Source organism: Octodon degus, unplaced genomic scaffold (genome assembly GCF_000260255.1).
Source record: "Octodon degus isolate 3935 unplaced genomic scaffold, OctDeg1.0 scaffold00113, whole genome shotgun sequence".
Classification (NCBI taxonomy): domain Eukaryota; kingdom Metazoa; phylum Chordata; class Mammalia; order Rodentia; family Octodontidae; genus Octodon; species Octodon degus.
Genome location: NW_004524689.1, coordinates 6,447,332 through 6,465,581, shown reverse-complemented (window position 1 = coordinate 6,465,581; position 18,250 = coordinate 6,447,332). Strand labels below are relative to the sequence as shown.

The following is an 18,250-nucleotide window of genomic DNA, read 5'->3' as shown; positions in this document are numbered from 1 at the left end:
TAAAAGGAAGGGCTTGTTTTGGCTCACAGTTTTAGGGGCTTCAGTCATAGTGGTGTGACCCTCTGGTCTCATGCCAGGGGAGGCAGGGCATCCTGGCAGGAGCATACGGGGCTGGCTGGGAATGGGTGGGGCCAATACTCAAGGTCACGCCCCCATTGTCCTAGCTTCCAGAGGCCCCACCTCTTAAGGGTTCCTTGGCCTCCCAAAAGTAGTACCCCAGGCAGTGGACCCCACCATCCACTCTTGGAATTTAAAGGGCAGTTAAAAGCCAAATGGCAGCATGCTGGCGGGAGGCTCTGGAGTGGACATTCTGCCTGCTTGGGCTTTGCTGAGGATTAAAGTCTCAGCTGGAACCAATTTGCATTTGAAAATTGGCTCAATGCAAAGACTTGATTTTGTGACGTGACCAGCAAACTGTTGGTGTCCTCAAACCAACAAGAGAGGCAGTGCTGTGATGGGGGAGGCCTTACTTTGCAGGTGGCTAAAGGACAATTTGCAGAGATGTCTACATTAACCAGAAGGGTGGCGTCTGGCAGAAGCAAGAACGTGTGTGTGGAAGTTCAGAAAGGAAGAAAATTAAGAACCATGTGGTTCAACTGTGTTTTAGATTTCAGAACTAGAATTATCTTCCCCTGCATTTTTCCCCCTGCATTTTGATACAAAGCAGTAAAATAATTTGTTTTTAAAGATGCCACCCAAAGTAGACACCCAGAAATGGTGCAGTGACCCTTAGCACCTGCAGTGAGACCACAGGCTTTTCCCGCCAGAATGTTTAAAATCCATCTGATTCTGAGGACCAGCTGGCAGATCAGGTGGTGGGAAGCCCTGAAGACAGTGGTGCTGGGCTCGGCACTGGGGCTCTTGTGGTCGCTGAAGCTGGCAGCCACCCTGCCGAGGAGGTGAAAGAGGATGGGAAGCCTGTGCAGCGGAGAGTTTGGTTGGATTCCAGATTAAAAACCAGTTCAGGGCTGGGTGTGACATATGCACCTGTAATCCCAGCACTCTGGAGGCTGCGGCAAGAGGCTGTCAAGCTTGTCTGGGCTACATAGCAGGTTCAAGACCAGTTTAGACTGCATAGAGGGACTTTAAGCCAGGTGTGGTGATGTACCCCTGTAATCCCAGAACTTGGGAGGCTGAGACAGGAGGATCCCTGTGAGTTCAAGACCAGTCTGGGCTACATAGTGAGTTCAAGGCCAGCCTGAACTGCATAGTGAAACCCTGTCTCAAAAGCAATAAAACATATATATATATATATATATATACACACATACACATATACATGCCACTGTGAGTTACCATCTTGGTTTTGTATCATTTCTAATGTTTTATCTATTATTTTTTATTTTAAATTTTTAAAAAATGATCATTAATTAATCAACCACACCCAGTCTCAAATAAATACTTAAGTCCCTTAGTGCTAATGGCTGTGGCTGTGTAGGTGAGTGGCTGGGGGAGATGTGAGGAGCCAATCAAGGAGGTGCAAAGTCAGTGACTTGATTTCAGGTGAGTCAGGGGGTTTTATCTCAGCAAAAGCCCCTGCCATAATGGGCACAAAGCCCCTCAGAGAGACAGCAGGCCAGGCCAGGCGGCCTGTCCCTTCTACCTCAGCGCAGAGCGAGGAAGACATGCAGCAGCACCTTGACAAGGCTGCGGGGCAGGGTCTGGCTCGCCATACTTTCCCTATAGCCTTTCTGTGGCTCTGGAATTGTCCAGAATGAAAAAGTGGGGAGAAATGAAAACAGCTTTGCTCCTTGTGGAATCTCAGCCCAGCCCGTAGCCTTTAGCTGCCTCCTGAGCAGTGGTCCTGAGTTTCTAGTTTCCGCTCCTTTATACCTCGCTCCCTACCTCCCTGTTTTCTAATAGCTTCTTTTCTGAATGTGCTATGTTTTGTTTTAGGACTAGAAAGATTTCATGGCAAAGTATCTTTCTGGCATACTTAAATGGCTTTTCTAGAAATAGGTAAGAACTGATATGGTCTCAACTGTGGGTTTGGTGCCCGAGTTTGTTTATTTTTCATTTTCATTTTCATTCGTCCATGTTTGCAGTCATGGTCACACTCCTCATGGGAGTTGGTGGGTGTCCAGAACACATCTTAATTCTTTTCATATCCCCTGTTCCTCTATCTCTTAGTCCAGTTCCCATTTGTAAGAGATCTGTCTCCTATTTCCTATAATCTTCCTTGTATTTTGTTCGAATTAAAGAGCATTTTTTTTTTAAAGGCTACCTTTCTGTGTGTGTGTGTGTGTGTGTGCGCGCGCACGCAGCCAGCTCAGCCCGCCAGAGGGCGGGGCTGGCTGGCATGTGGTGCTGGGGGATTGAACTGCGGTCCCTGTGCTTTGCTAAGCTTGTTCTGAGTAGGTGCTTTAGACCACTGAGCCATCTCACCAGCCCTGGAGTTTATTTATTTATTTATAATTTATTTATTTATTTATTTGTGTGTGGCCAGCTCAGCCCACCAGGGGGCGGGGCTGGCTGGCATGTGGTGCTGGGGGATTGAACCGCGGTCCCTGTGCTTTGCTAAGCTTGTTCTGAGTAGGTGCTTTAGACCACGGAGCCATCTCACCAGCCCAAGAGCATTTTTTTTGCATTGTTTACTTTTAACATTACATTATGTGTTCTAAGTAAGTATAGAAGGAAGTTTAATGCTGTGGGATTGCAACAAGGTCTTGGTCTTCAGGAATGCCACGTGCGAATGCACAGTGTGACCAGCCCCCAGCCAGTCTGGCGTGAGCTCTTCCCTCTCCATGAGAGGTTTTGCAAGAGACCAGGTCCTTCGTGCACCTGGTGGCGGTGTCTGGCCTTTGTCGTGTGGAATGTGAGGACTGCAAGTTGCCGGCCTCCACCAGGAGTCCTTTGGCCTGGGCGCCCTGCACAGATCATTTCTGCTCTTGCCTGTGGTTTCATGGCTTCGGGAATGAGGGATGTCATTACACACGGTGCTGGGGATTTGGCTCCTGTGCTGGATTACCAGGGCAGGCCCAGCCTGGTGTTTACACTTGTGCCCATTGGCACCATTGGCAACAGGGACAGTTTCTGGGATCCCTCCCGCCAGCCCCCGTGGCCTCCAGTCCCTCCATCTGCTGGCCCTGCCTTTCCCATGTTGGTCTTGCCTCAAACAAACCTCCAGAGGGCAGTGGCTGGTCCCTGTGCAGGGTCAGTGTTTTCCCAGCTTGGAGAGCACCTGCACCCCTCCTCCCTTGATGTCCCAGTGGTGAGGCGTGGCGGCCATCCAGTCTCCTGAGCTGCCATTCCCCCACCCGCTAATGGGATAAACACATGGGGTATTCCAAAGGTGGCTTTGTTTAAAACAGTTTGTTTTGATGATGAGCTTGTTAAAACACATGGTGGCAGGAAACTGAGACCTCAGCCTGATGGGGAAGCTTCCACCTTCCTTGGATTCAGTTCTGCTCCTGATGGCTGCAGTGAGAGGGCAGCGAGGGTCAGGGCCATGGGCAGAGACAGCAGTGTGCGGGGAGCACCTGCAAGATGTCCTGAATCCCACTCGGGACACACCCTACCTACTTAGCCCCTTCCTGTCTGCTGAGAGCTGTTGGAACGCAGTGGCCTTCTTCTACATTTGATGGCAAGGACTTCCACTCAGGCTCCCTGCAGGCTGGAGGGTAGTCACTGGGAGCTGAGCGCTGACAGGGTTGACTGGCAGGCCAAGCCCACTGCCCCTGAGGTGCAGCGGGGGAACTAAGTCCACCTGAGGGTCACTCAGTTTATTTACTTATTGTTTGTTTTGAGACAGGGCCTTGCTGTGTAATTCAGACTGGCCTTGATCTCACTCTGTAGAGTGAGCTCTGAAACTTGCAGTAACCGTCCTGCCTCAGCCTCCTGAGGACTGGGATCACAGGTGCACATCACCGCACCCAGCTGTACCGACTGAGATAGGGACTGGCTCCTCACAGCAGGAGGCTGTCTGCACCCTGGTACTTGGAGGAGATGTGGAGGACTCAAGTCAGACACTTGTTTACTTGGGCAGTTATAGGGAAATGGATGCAAGAGAAGCGGTGACCGAGGGCAGGGCAAGGGATGAGGGAGGGAGCCCGTCCTAGGTGGTCTCGGGGGCCCCTGGATCCTAGAGCCTGGGCTGCTGCTCCGCCTTCCTGGGAGCTCAGAGGGAAGGGGCTGTGTGCAGAGCAGTGAGCACAACCATGAGCTCGGCTCCAGGTTTTTTCTAACAGTTTAGATCTCCAGGTGCGCTCTGAGTGTATGCCTATAATCCCAGTGCTCGGGAGGCTGAGGCCAGCATGGGCTACACAGCAAGATCCTGTGTCCTACAGATAAATAGAAGACACTTAACATTTCCAATTCAGCGATGTTTTTTTGGGGGGTGGTATCGGGAATCAAACGCAGGATCTGAAATGTACCAGGCAGGTGCTGCACTGCTGAGCTATAGCCTCAGCCCCAAGAAGATTTATTTTGAGACTAGGGTCTCACTAAGTTGCCCAGGACAAGCTCAAACTTGCTATCTTCCTGCCTCAGCCTCCCAGAGTGCTAGAATTGTAGGCCAGTTAGACTTTTCAGTTGTGACCCTTCCAGGGTTGACACCACTGTGAGCTGTGAGCCAGAGGTGAAGATGCCCTGACAGGAGTTTTACAACACAACTCCTAAGGCGGCGGGCTGGAATCTGGCCGCTAGCCCTGGCAGCAGCGGGAAGGAGGCGCCTTCTCACTCCCTGGCAGCCTGCAGATCTCCAGGCAGGCCCCAGCCTGTCCCTGCACCCTTGGTTTCTGTGCTGCGCCCAAGGGTGGCCTGGGCTGGCTCTGTTGGTTCTGGGACCCTTCTCTGCCTTGTGTGGGGGCCGGGTGGGGGTCACTGTGGCCCTGGAGGGTTGTGTTGTATCAGGTCTGCTGGAGTTGGCTTAATACCTTCAGCCAGAGCTGTCTCAAACGCCACACATCAGCCCAGAAGGGGCAGGCAGATGGGCACATGCGCAGTGGCACATGCCTGAAATCCTTCTAGGAGGCTGAGGCAGGAGGATCCCAAGCCTAGGCAATTTAGTGACTTAGTGAGATCCTGTCTTAAAAAGTAAAATAGGGATAGGAATGTAACTCAGTGCTAAGGCCTGGGTTCAATCTCTAGTACTGTATTAAAATAATAAAAAACAAGATTGCACTCCATACATAAAACACTGATACAACACTCTCCTCTCATCCCTTAATTTTTTCCAGCCACCTATAATGTCCATTTAGCCCTTCTCCACGTCCTGGAGTCCCCTCGAGGATGCATTGGGCTGCCTTTGATTGATTTTTGGTTAGGGTCAGTTGGGCCCGACCCATTGCTTTCTGTCTTTCTTACCTTCTTTCTGCGAGGTGAGCCTCATGTTCACTTCAGTTAGGATGAAGAATGCTTATAAATTGGGGGCCTGAAGGGCTGGCAGAAGAGGCCAAGTAGGGACCTCATCTGGGTCCTGCCCTGCCTGGGCCTTGTGGCCTCATGGCCTTGGGCAGGACGAATAGCTTCTGGAGCCTTGGCTGTGCCGTCCATAAAGTGAGCCCGATGCCTGCCCTGCAGGCTCTGAGGATGGCAGTGAAGGAGACCCATCAGGGAGCATGGCCACTTCCAGCTGGCAGGGGGGTTCCGCAGCACCCCTGCCAGTGACGGTCGCCACACAGCACCACCTGACGTGGCACAGAGGGGAGGGGCTTTAGGCAAGGCTGGCATTCAGGTCAGTGACCTCAGGACAGTTTCCTAATCCCAGCCTTGTCCCCCAGGGCAGTTATGCACCCTACAAACCTGTCTCCTGGTGGGCACTGGGCCCCAGCCACTCCCTTTGAGGAGGCTGGAGGTAGTTGGTTAGTTAAACTGGTGGCTTCCAAGGCCCTGGGCCAGGCAGCTTGTTGTGGTTTAATTACTGAGAACGTGGCGGTGGAAATTCTCTCTGGCGCCCCTGTTTTCGATGTGTCTGGAGGACCCCAGGTGCCACCTGGGGTGTGGGGTAAGCAGGAGCCGCTGCCCAGCCCCACCAGCTGCGCCACCCCTGGCTCTGAGCCCAGTCTGTCTTCTTTACTTATGTGCTGTAGAAGTGCAGGACTGGGTCCAAATGCTGCTCCGGCCTGGCCAGCCTGCTGGCTGCAGAGGGGTCCCCGCACACCTTTCATTATGTGCCTTGTGTGGGGGCCAGCTGGAAGACCGGGACTGCTTGTTAGAAGGATTGGCCATAGCACAACAAATAGTGAGCCAGAGTGCGGTGAGCGGTCCGTCCTCCCCCTCGCCTCCCCTGCCCCCTCTTCCCCTCCCCTTCTTTCTCTTCCCCTTCCCTCCCCCTTCTTTCCTTTCCCTTCCCCTCCTCACCTTCCTTGTTTTATTTTTTCTGGGGCAGGCCCTTGCTAGTAGTTCAGACTGACCAGGTGGAACTTGCTGTGTAGCCTGGGCTGGCTGCCAGCTCCCAGCATTGTCCTGCCTCAGCCTCCTGGCCCTGCGAGTACAGGCTGGTGCCCCCAAATCTACCTAACAGTTTCTCAGAAGCAGTGTTCTCCCCCTGGAGGGAGGTGCTACTGACACGTAGCAGATAGAGTCCACACTGCTGGCCACCGCGCCAGACGCATGGCAGAGCTGGTGTGAACGGCCACTAAGGAGCACCGTGGCAAGTGTGCCCAGCGATGGAGCCAGGCAGCTGATGGACATGGAGTGGGCTTCCCCCACCCTGGCTCTTCTCCCTTCACTCCTGTGAGCCAGCTGGGCCCAGGGTGAAGTGGAGGGCGAGAGTGGGGTGGGGGGAGCTGGGCTGTGTGTGTGTGTTTAGTACAGGTCTACAGGGTCTCACTACACAGATCAGACTCGTAGTGATCCCCCTGCTTTCAGCCTCCCAAGTGCTGGGATTACAGGCGCGCGCCACCAGGCCTAGTCTCCATCACTGGCTCCGTGTGCCCCGGGGCAGGGCCAGCACAGCATGCCAGGGATTGAACCCCATTCCTGTGCCTGCCTGAGCAGGTGCTTTACTGCTGAGCTATTTGGCAAGCCCAGAAGCTGGGCTTTTTATTGTTTTTTTTAATTTTTATTGATTTATTTTTGTCTTTTTGAGACAGGGCCTCAGCATGTAGTTCAGGCTGGCCTTCCAGTCACTACATAGCCTGGGCAGGCCCCGAGCTAGCCTCCCAAGCCGTGGGTTGCAGGCCTGCACGCCGCACTTGGCTTGGGGCTCCTAAAGCTTGCACTCTCCTCCCCCTCCGCTCGCGTCAGCACAGCAGCCAGTACTCACCGGGCACTCGAGCAGGCCAGCCGCCCTCTCCGTCCCCTCATTCCTTGCTGTGACCCCACACACAGCTATCCCGGTGCCACCCGATCTGGTGGTCGGCATGTCCCGTTCAGGGGCAGAGCCCTCTGGGTGCTCCCCGAGGTGCTCAGTCCTGAGGGACAAGTCCCAGTCACGGCATCTCAAGCCAGCTGTCACACCTGTCCTCAGTATGTCACCGCGCTGTCTGATCTGATGTCTCCCCTCATCTCAGAAGGTCTTCTGCTCTTCAGGCCTGCTGGGAAAGTCTGTGCTCTGTGCTGTTCTTTCTCTCAACCAGTAAACTCCTATTTGTCCTTCAAGCCCTAGCTCCTGTGACTTCTTCCTGGAGCCCTTGGCAGCTAGTCCCCCCTCAGTATTCTCAGAGTATTGTCATTTCCTTTCCGCCATTGCTGTCCTGGGCTAAGGCCCTGGGTGTTTTTGTTTAGGTCTCTTTGGGCCGTCGTCGTGTCCTCTTTGTTCTGGTTTCCCTGCCTGTGGTGCGGGCAGGGTCATCTCTGCAGCTAGGTGTCGTGTCTTGGTTTTCCTCCTGTATCCCTGTCCCGGCGCTGCCTGGGCACCCCCTTGGTGGCTGCCCCGGGCTCCCTCCCCTAAGTTGAGACTTGTTGCTCCTCTCTGCTTGCTGGAGAGCCCTGTGGATGGCTTGGAGGACCATGCTTTGATATTGAGAATACTGAGGGGGGACTAGCTGCCAAGGGCTCCAGGAAGAAGTCACAGGAGCTAGGGCAGTTGGAGAGCAGAGGGCGCTTTTCCTCTTCTTCTGAAGGCGCGTGAGGCTTGGGCACGGAGTTCCCCAGGGCTCCTTGGTATTTTGTGCTTTGATATTGAAGGAATAAAGAGCAATTAATTGCTATAAATGGCCTGCTCCTGTGGGGCTGGTCTGATGCTGTGGGGGCGGTGGTGTATGTCCTCTGCTGCTTAGAGGGGGACACAGAGGCTGGGAGACGCCTGGCTTCCTCAGTGCCCAGGGCGCACACTCTGGGCATGAGGACTGCAGACGGGCTTCCCACTGGCTCTGGGCCTCTTGTTCCCTGGCTTCTCCAGGCTGACTGAAGGCTGGGAGGCCACCTCCGGCCCTTGCTGTGGGCCACACCCCCACCAGGCTAGGCAGCAGGTGCGACGCTTGTGATAAGGTGGAGAGCGGAGGAGTGTGCACCATCCTGCAAGAGGTGTGTCGCATGTCCCGGCAGGGAGCTGAGGTTTGCGTGGCATTTGAGGGGTGGGTCGTCCTCTGTCACGAAGTGATTCACTGTGGTCCCCGGTGACTAACTCAGGGGAGGAGCCCGCTGCTCACTGCTGGTGACAGCTCCCAGTGCAGCCACAGTGGGTTCCCGGGCTGGGACGTGCAGGTCTGCTGGACTGAGGAGACCCTGGTATGAGCTTCCTGTGGCCATCTGGTCCCTTGGCGGGGATCGTGCCAGGTGGCTCCTCTGTGACAGTGTTCTGTGTTCCTGCAGGGTGGCAACCTCCTCCTCCTCCCCACCCCCGGCCACAGCCCAAGCCTCACAGCCGCGTGCCCGTGTGCCAACGTTAACTTCCAGAGCAGGTAAGGAGCACGTGAAGGGCCCTGGGTGCTGCCACGGGTGGGGCTGCAGGGCTCCTCTCCTGTGTTTCTCCACAATACTCACTTTTTCAGGTGCAACGGTTCTTTTTTCCTTTCTCTTCTTTATTTGGTTCTGCAGACTGAACCCAGGGCCTTCACACTGAGCTATATCACCAGCCCTTTTTATTTTGAGACTGGGTCCTGCTAAGTCACCCTCCTGCCTCAGCCTCCCAATGTTGGAATTACAGGCATTACAGCAGCGCACCACTGCCCTGGGTGAGGGGCCCTTCCTCCCTCCCTCCTTCCTTCCTTCTCTTCCCTGCTGAGGCTGGAGTCCAAAGCCCTGTGCTCGCTAAGCATGTGCTGCGCCCCTGGCTGCGCCCCTACTGTGTGTTCTTTTGGTAAGTGCTGTGGTGCTGCTGATTTCTTTCAGGCTAAGACTTGTACTGGTTTTGAATTAATTATTTTCCCCCTTTTTTTTTGTACCAAGAATCAAACTAATATTTATTTATTTTTTAATTTTTTCTTTTTTTTTTTTGGGGGGGGGCCAGAACCGGGGATGGAACTCAGACCCTTCCCTTGCCAAGGGAAGCACTTATTCCACAGAGCCATCTCCCTGGCCCAATATTTTATATAAACACTAAATAACAGTTATGATATTTATGCAATATAAAATTTGCAAAAATATGTGTTCATTTTTATTCATAAAATTTAAAATCTATTATGATATCATTTTGCTTACTTTTTGAGCTTTTTTGAGACAAGGTCTCACAATGTAGTGCAGGCTGGCCTTGAACTTGTAATCATCCTGCCTTGGGCGCCAAGTGCTGGGATTACACCCCCAAACCCAACCCTGATACTTTTTATTTATTTTGAGACATGGTCTCGCTGTGTTCAAGCTTGCTCTTGAACTCACCAAGTAGCCAGTTTGGCCTTGAACTTCTGACAGTCTTCCTGCCTCAGCCTCCTGAGTGCTAAGATTTTAGGCATGTGTCACCCTGATATGTTTTTAAATGGATAAAACAAAAGGCAAATGACAGGACCCCAAGGTCAGAGGTACCTGTGCACCGGGACCTGCCAGCCGTGCACCCCAGCAGCTGCTTTGCTGTTTCCTAAGCTGGTACAGCCCCCAGGAGTAAGTGGCTCTCTAATTTACAGGTGTTCAAACAGCACTAACTCCAGGTTCATAAATACAAATGAGTGTGGGTGGTGGCACTCGTGTTTAGGGCCTTGTGTGCTTTCACCAAGGCACTAGCTGCCCTTCCCAGCCTGGCTGCCACTGCCCACATCTTGTCTCGCCCTCCCGGTCCTTGTTCTTCCCGTAAGACCGATTAGAAGGTTCGTGTCATGCCCCAGAGGATGCAGAGCAGCCTCTCAGGCCATGAGCCCCACAGGTCACTGTGCGTGTGTCTCCTTCCCAGGGCTGGGACACTTCCTTCAGCCTCCACCTGAGTGTGCACGTGTGTATGTATGCACACATTTGTGTTTGTCCCAGCACACGTCACATAGAATGCTACTTACTTTTCACCTGACTGCAGTTCGCTATCACAATGGCCCCCCCACAGCTGCCTGTTGCTGCTTTCCGTTTTCCTTTTATTATTTTTCTTTTGTATGTGTGTGTGGTAGTGAGGATGGAACCCAGGACTTTTACACTGAGCTACACCTCCAGCCCCTTTGCAGTGTGTGTGTATTTCTTGACCATGTTATCTCCCCTGCCAGGTAGTATTGTGTGTGTATTTCTGAGTTGAGTTGCTGAGTTGTCCAGGCTGGGCTCACACTTTCAGTTCTCCTGCCTCCGCCTACCAGTACTGTGACTGTATGCATACGCTATTGCACTGAGCTTTGTGTGTGTGTGTGTTCATCTCTGATTCAGACAATTACTACTGGGAAATTCTCTGAAGATTTGAGAGGGGCCGTACCCTGTTACAGACGATGGGGTGCGGATGTTCATGGTGATGACTGAGATTGTCACTGAGACACTAAGTTTTGGTTCTTAGATCTGAGGACCGGATGAATAATTGCTGTGTCCAAAAGAGCCGCAGTTTGAGCATCTGTAATCTAAGCACATTTTAACAGCGACCAGTTCTTGATGCCTGGAGAGGCAAACAGGAATTTTCAAGTGCAGTTCATTCACTGCTTGTCAGGCTTGTGACGAGAACATAATGTCACATTTGCTCGACTGGGCCACAATCCCAAACGCCCTGCGAGGCGCTCGTCGCCAGACTCCAGGCCAGACTCCAGCAGCCGTGGTACCTGTACAGCTCGGGTGGGTTAGGATGAATTGTCTTCAGTTCCGAGTTGCCTTCCTGGTGGTGCCCTGCCCAAGATCTGGAGGAATGGTGTCAGCCAGGCCTGGTGCCTCCCCAGTGCTCCAGCCGTCTTGTGCAGGGTGGAGGCTTTGCTCTGGGCCACTTCTGCCCCAGATCCAGTCCTGGGTGTTCCTTCACTGCCAGGAGCCCGCAGAGTCAGCTCCACGCCGAGCTTGAGAAATCCTAGATGAGCAGAATTTTTAGAAATGACAGCTCAGGAGTCTTCCTGAGGCAAGAAGAACCAGCTTGAAAAACAGCCTCTGTCAGGGAAATGTGCGGAAGGGAAGATGACCCAGCTCCATATGCCCTTTCAGGACCAGTGTCCCCAGCGACAGTGAGTGTCACAGCAAAGACCATGGGAGTAGAGTGTGTCCGGGCTGGAAGGTAGGCTCCCTGGACAGGGCAAGAACCTGCAGCCCACATACACACGTACACTGCTTCTGTGCCATGCTGGAGCCTCCCAGCTGTGAGCCCCAAGTGTGTGCCAGGACCCCCGAATCTGGGAGGTGGCAGCACACAGGACCACCGCTTCAGTAGAACTGGCGTCTGCCTGAAGGGACAGATGTGGCTTGTGGGAGTGTGTCTGAAAGAAAAACAGCTGGTTGTGGTGGTACATGCCTACAACCCCAGCCCTAGAGGCTGAGGGAAGAGGATCACAAGTTTGAGTCCACCTGAGGCATTTTAGCAACTTATCAAGACCCTGTCTCAAAGCACAGGAGTGCAGGGGCCGGGGAGATGGCTTAGTGGAATAAGCACTTCCCTGGCAAGGCAAAGGCCTGAGTTCAATCCCCGGTTCCGCCAAAACCCCCCCAAAAAACACAAAACACAAGAGTACAGAGGGCATTGGGTTGGGGGTGCAGCTCAGTGCATTGAACCGAGAACCACACACAAAAAAAGAGAAAGAAAGCAGCAGTCCCACCAGGGTGATCAGCATTGCCACCTTGGCAGGGACTGGCATGAACAGGAAGCAGGCCCCCAGCGTCTTGGAGGGGGACTGGGGCTCTGTCTCTGGTGTTGTTAGATGTGCTGACACCTAGTGGCCAGGCCCCTGCACACCATCCTGTCTCACAGGAGAGGGCAGATTGGACAAGCCCTTGGGAGCTCTGGCGTGCGTGTGCGTGTGCGTGTGCGTGTGCGTGTGCGTGTGTGTGTGTGTGTGTGTGTGTGTTTCTTGTTTTGTCAAATCAGAGTCTTGCTATGTAGCCATGGCTGGCCTCAAACTTGTGGCAATCCTCCTAGTTCAGCCTCCAGAGTGCTGCAGTGACAGGTGAGCACTCTTACAGTGCGTGATACTTGATCTTTTAATGCAGTGACACTTAGCCTTAAGCTGCTGCAGGTTGTAGGAGGGGGATGTGGAGGCACTACTGCTGTCTCTGTGTCCCATTCAGCCAGCCAGGTAGCTGCTTCCCAGTGCCGGCCCCAGGGTGACTGGGACAGGAGGAGCTGCCCTGAGAAGCAGGTGCGCTCAGGTGGGAGCGCTTGAGTGCAGGTGCAGAGCCAGCTTCTGCTTTGCCATGCGATGGCTCCCTGAAAGGGTGTAGGGAAGCTGAGATGACAGTAACTCAACGCTGGCCCGGGCCAGGGGACATCGTGTGCGGACTGCTGGGAGGAGCATGAGAGGCGCTGGCCTCCCTGAGGACTGCTCTGGCTGATGTGGACAGGTGGGGAGAGACAGGAAAGAGACCCCCACCCCATGTCGCCTCGCCACATCCAGCCCAAATAGAAGCAGGGTCAGGAGGGAGGTGGAGCCCGGCCGTGCAGGACTGAGGCCACAGCAGAGCTCACCTGGATGTCGTGCGGAGTACAGAACTGCCACACAGTGCCCTGTAGGTGTGAGAGGGAGGCGGGGGAAGGTAGTGATGCCCAGCTGCATGGGGCTACCTTTCTGGCCGGAGTTGGCAGGGAGCAGCTGCAGAGGAAGGTGGGAAGGTGTGGAGGAGCCTTTGCCCAATCTGGTGTCCCTCCATGATGCCTGCCCAGCTGGTGCAGGTTTTAGCCTATTGTGTGGGCTCTGGTGAAGGCCTTGGGTCCCTGCACCGGCCCCTGGCTCGAGCTAGTCCCATCTGGGAGCACTGCCAGGCCAGCTTACGGCTCCTGGCAAAGGACTGCATGAGGAGTCCTTGTTGCACCCATCTGGTTCCTGGTTCCCCGTGCGCAGCTCCTTGCACCAGGGTCAACAAGGCCCCGCCCCACCAGCTGCTGCGTTATTTCTGCCTCATACAGGAGTTGAGAGTATGTAACCCAAGCCCCTCTATGCCCACTTCCTCTCCTCTGCCCCTCCTGGAGCCTCTCTCCTGGGGCCCTACACTGGGTCCAATCCCCTCTAACAAGTGTGGGTCCCCAGGGTCTTAGTGCTAAGCCAGCTCTCCCGTTGAGGGACTGCTGGGCCCTGACCTGGCGCAGGTCCCACAGTGCCGCAAGGCCCGGGGCAGCCATTCTGATCCGGTCACTGGCTCCTAATGCAGGTTGCTTGCTTTGGATACCAGGACCTGCGGGCATCATGCACCTGTCTCTTGCATCACTGCAGTGCGGCAGCCCTGCACTGTCCCTGCCCTTCACATGTGACCTTGGCACCTGCTCTGGGGCCGACAGGCAGGGGAGATGTGGGCACTCACTGTCTACTTTCTGCTCTCTGAAGTGAGACTGGGTGGGAAAGGGCTGCTCAAGGAGGTAGGGTCGCCCATAGGTGCCAGGACCGTAGCACATCTCTCTGTCCCCTGCAGGAGTCCTCAGAGCTGGGCCAGGGGGATGAACTGCGAGGGCGCATCCGGAAAGAGTCCGGAGGAGATGTACATCCAGCAGAAGGTCCGTGTGCTGCTCATGCTGAGGAAGATGGGCTCAAACGTGAGTGTCGGGGTGTCGCCATGAGGGCACCCAGGCTCTGTGGCGTCAGGAGGGGATGGAGCATCCTGTAGTATGGCTTTGTGGCCAGTTCAGGCCCCAGGCCAGGGCTTGACATGTCCAGTTCTAGGTTATGAGTAATCTTCTCAGCCAAGGGTTTGAGGCTCCAACCTTCCTGTCTGTGTTCTCACTGGCCCTGAGCCAGGCTCAGTGCCTCTCAGGTTTAGTCTGATGGGCTTAAGGCCTGTGGGATCCAGGAGGCCAGGCTTCCAGACAACCTAAGGAATGGAAACACAGAGGCTCCTGCCCTAGAACCCTAGAGCAGGGCGTGGTCTAACACCATCTCTCTGTGCAGCTGACAGCCAGCGAGGAGGAGTTCCTGCGCACCTACGCGGGTGTGGTCAGCAGCCAGCTCAGCCAGCTGCCCCAGCACGCCATCGACCAGGGTGAGCGGTGGGCAGGGGGGCAGGCGGGCAGAGAGATGGATGGATAGGGTCTCCTGCAAGTCCCCTCCTTCCCCAGAGGGAACCGGGGACGAACTGAGGCCCACAGTGGAGCGGATCACTTTCCAGGCCTGAGGGGGTTCCCATAACAGTTTTCTTAAGCTTGCCCTGGCCCTGTCTACCTTGCACCCGGCTCAGGGACAGTGAGCTGGCCTGTGTGCCACTTGGGGACATCCAGAAGGGATGTCCCGAAGCCCTGGGGCTCTGTGTGTGCCTGAAGTGGTTGTGTCTCCTTTTGAGTAACTGCAGTTGGCCCTTGGGGTCACAGGCAACATGAGAGTGTTTATTGTGGCAGGCACCATGGCAAGTGATCATTGAGATGACAGCAGTGTCACTTCTGGTAACACCGCAAGTTATGGCCCTTGGTCATGAGGCCAAGTCCTGCATGGTTGGTTCCTCACAACTCGGTCTTCTGTGCAGCCGGGCTGCGCTCCTGGGGCTGGTAGTCCTTTCCGGTTTTTGTTTTTGAGACCAGGCCTTGCAATGTAGTTCAGGCTGGCCTCCTGCCTTAGCCTCCTGAGCTCTGGGATTACAAGTGTGCCCCTCTCTAGCAGGCCTTGTGGTCCAGTACTCTGACCAGACTCTTCCTGTAGCCTTTTCCTGTTCTCTTTATGCCTTGTTAGAATTATCAGCCATAAAATATTGTGGCTGCGGCATGTCCAGACGTGAGCCACCTCCTGGGAGCCCCAGAGCACTGGTGGCGCATGTGCTGTTCCGCCCTGCTTCTCCTGGTGTCCTGGCTCTACCTGGCACAAGGGCTGGGCCCAAGGGGGGCACTGGGTGTGACTCAGCCCATGCACCAACTCAGCAGAAACCTGCCAGGGCGCAGGTGACTCTGGTGACTCCCTTGGCAGTGCTCATCTCTGTCGTTGTGCTGGGTTTGCAGTATGGAGCTTGGCCTCTCCTGAGATAGGTGTCCCCGAAGCCCTCAGGCTTTGAGTCCCTCGGGACTCAGCTTCTTCCTCACCAGGTCTCAGTCACTGAGCTGCCTGAACTGCTGCAGGGTGGTGAGCATGCTTCTGTGGAGTGACCCAGAGGGAGTGAAAATGAGTCGCACAGTTCACAGCATGTTCCCAGCCACTCACCCACCAGCTTACAGACAGAACTGACAACAGCCAGGCATGGTGACACACACCTGTGATCCTAGCACTCAAGAGGCAGAGGCAGGAGGATCGTCAGAAGTTTGAGACCAGCTTTGGGCAGATAGTAAGACCCTGTCTCAAAAAAGAAAAAAAAAAGCCAATGAAATATGGATCCAGCTCTTTACTACAAAGAAAACCATGTGTGAGAGACATTTGGGACCGAACGCCACCCCACCAGATGCCTTTGACAGGTGGAACTGACAGGCCCTCACTTGCCGAGTCATGGTCTTCTACAGAATGCGTTTTCCTCTCTGCACACTGTTCTGTGCTGAGGGCCAGTTGTTACTGCCGTGCTCAGGTCAAGCCAGGGGCCTCGGGCGCTCTGGCCAGCGCTCCTGGAGCGTTCCAAGGGAGCGCTGCTCTCGCTCAGCTGAGGCAGCGTGCACAATGCAGGTGAGCTCTGCTGGGCTTCGCGGTGACTGTGCCGCCCGCCGCCCGGAGGACCTGGTCTGAAACTGCTGAGCAGTTGGCAGGAGCTGCGGGGCGAGGGTAGGGCCACAGGGTGCTGTGGGGAAGTTTCTGTCTGAGCAGAGTCACTAAGGTATGGCTAGGGTTCCTGTACCATCACCCACCCGGGGATGGTCACCTCTGACCAGGCTGCTGTGGCAGACCTGGAGGATTCCTGAGTGTGGGGGGAGAGGGTGGCTGTGCTCGGAAGAGCCTTCCACGTCTTCTGTGCCGTTCCTTTGTTCTTTTCAGCTTTTGAGATAAGGTCACCATGTAGCCCACACTGCCCTCAGACTCAGCCTCCTGAATACTGAGATTACAAGCATGCACCGCCATACCCAGCTCTCTTCTTTTTCCTCCCCCTTCTTTTCCCTCCCTCTTTTCTTTTCCTCTCCTCCCTTTCCCTCCCTTTCCCTCTCTTTCATTCATTATTGTTGTACTAGGGATGGAACCCAGGGTCCACATTGAACTATATTCCCAGCCTTTTTTTTTTTTTTTTTTCCCTTTTTAAAATTTAATTTATTTTTATATTTTGAGACAGCTTTTCACTAAATTGCTCAGGCTGGGCTTTAATTTATAAGCCTTCTGCTTTAGCCTTTTTTATTTCTTAATTAATTTTCTTTAGAATCAGTTTCTCACTGTGTTGCCCAGGCTGGTCTCAAACTCTTAGAATCACATGATCCCCCTGCTTCAGCTTCTCAAGCAACTGGGACTACTTGCACATCTAAGGCCCAGAGCCTGCGGTGCTGCCCACACCTTGGGGCCAAATTAGACCCTGCCACCCTCTCCACTGGCAGAGCCAGCCGCAGCCTGAGCCACAGGACGTTGTGCCATCTGACGCATGGTCCTACTCAGGTGTCAGAAGCCTGCATCGCTGCAGCTGGGACGTAGGGTAGGGCCAGGGAGCCAGGTTGTGTGATGCCCACAGACTGTGTTGGGACCAGGGCCTGGCATGAAAGCCTTGTGCCCACCAGGTGGCGCTTTCTGCCAGCAGATGACAGGCTGCCTGCCATTCCACTCCCTCAGGCCCCTAGGCAGAGGCCTGAGCTTTGTCCCTGGGGATCCGGCCACCACCTCTGTGTCCCCCTGGGGCTGGGGACCTGAGACCTAAGGAGAGGCCTGCACTTGTGGGCTCCCACCCCCTCCTACCCCACTGTTGTCAGGCTGCCCGGCTGCAAAGTGCAGCCTCCTCTCCTTCCAGGACCCCTCCATTCCAATCTCATTCCGCCTTCCCCAACTTGACTAAGTTGCTCCCTCACCGCCCACTCCCTCCCTGGGAGGTTGCCTATGTCTCCCCTGGCATCAGCAGAGGCCCTCCACCCAGACTCCTCTCCCCACTCCAAGGCTAGGGTGAGTTGAAGCTGGGGGGTATCAGCAACTTCCCTCCTGCCTGGAATTTCAGGAGCTCCCTGCTGCTTTGGCCTAGTAAGTGAGGCCCCCAGGCCTCCTAGGTCACACAGGGCAGGGGTGGCCCAGGCCCGGCCTCCCATTACCCTGCCAGCCCTCTGGTCACCCATGTGACCTGTTCCACCTCTACCGTCCCCTCTTGCATAGTGGGCAGCCCTGAAAGCCTGCAGGACCAGCTGTGAGCCAGAGATCATTTTTCTTTTTCTTTTTGTTTTAGGGAAAGGTTTACAGCGTGTTCAGGGTCTCACTACTAGATTGGCTGGACTAATAGTGATCCCCCTGTTTACAGCCTCTGAAGAGCTGGGATTACAGGCATGGGTGCCACCATGCCCAGTCTCAATTGCCATCTCAGCACAGCAGGCCCAGGGATTGAACCTCTGGCTCATGAACCTGCTTGCAGGTGCTTTAATTTGCTGAGCTATTTGGCTGGCTCAAGATCATTGTTCTTGACCCGGGAGATAGGCCCTTTCTGGCCAGCACCCTCCTCAGTCGGGAACAGCAGAGAGACTTATTGGGGTAACCCTGTTGCATTTCCCAGCAGGTCTTTCTTCCCCCCAGTATCAAATAGTAAACCCAGGGCCTCATATATACTATTTGCTTGTTATAATTTTATTTTTTTGAGATAAGGTCATGCAATGTAGTTCAGGCTGGCCTCAGACTCACTATGTAGCCCATGCTAACCTTGAACTTGCAGCAGTCCTTTTGCCTCGGGCTCCCAAGTGCTGGAGTTACAGGTGTGCACCACCATGCCTAGCTAAATTTTATTTTTTTTTATTTTTTTTAAATCTTTTTTTTAAAATTTATTTATTTATTTATAT

The 18,250-nt window shown here is 54.3% G+C and overlaps 1 protein-coding gene across 1 annotated transcript in view; it reads left to right on the top strand.

The window, feature by feature from the left end:
* The window catches only part of Ctnnbip1 (catenin beta interacting protein 1), a 39,584-nt gene that overhangs the window by 9,692 nt on the left and 11,642 nt on the right, over positions 1-18,250 (top strand). Inside the window, exons 2-4 of the mRNA XM_004639641.2 lie at positions 8,698-8,786; positions 13,816-13,936; positions 14,289-14,379. Of these exons, the coding sequence (XP_004639698.1) occupies positions 13,841-13,936; positions 14,289-14,379 (187 nt within the window). The 5' untranslated portion in view covers positions 8,698-8,786; positions 13,816-13,840. The remainder of the gene's footprint in view (positions 1-8,697; positions 8,787-13,815; positions 13,937-14,288; positions 14,380-18,250) is intronic.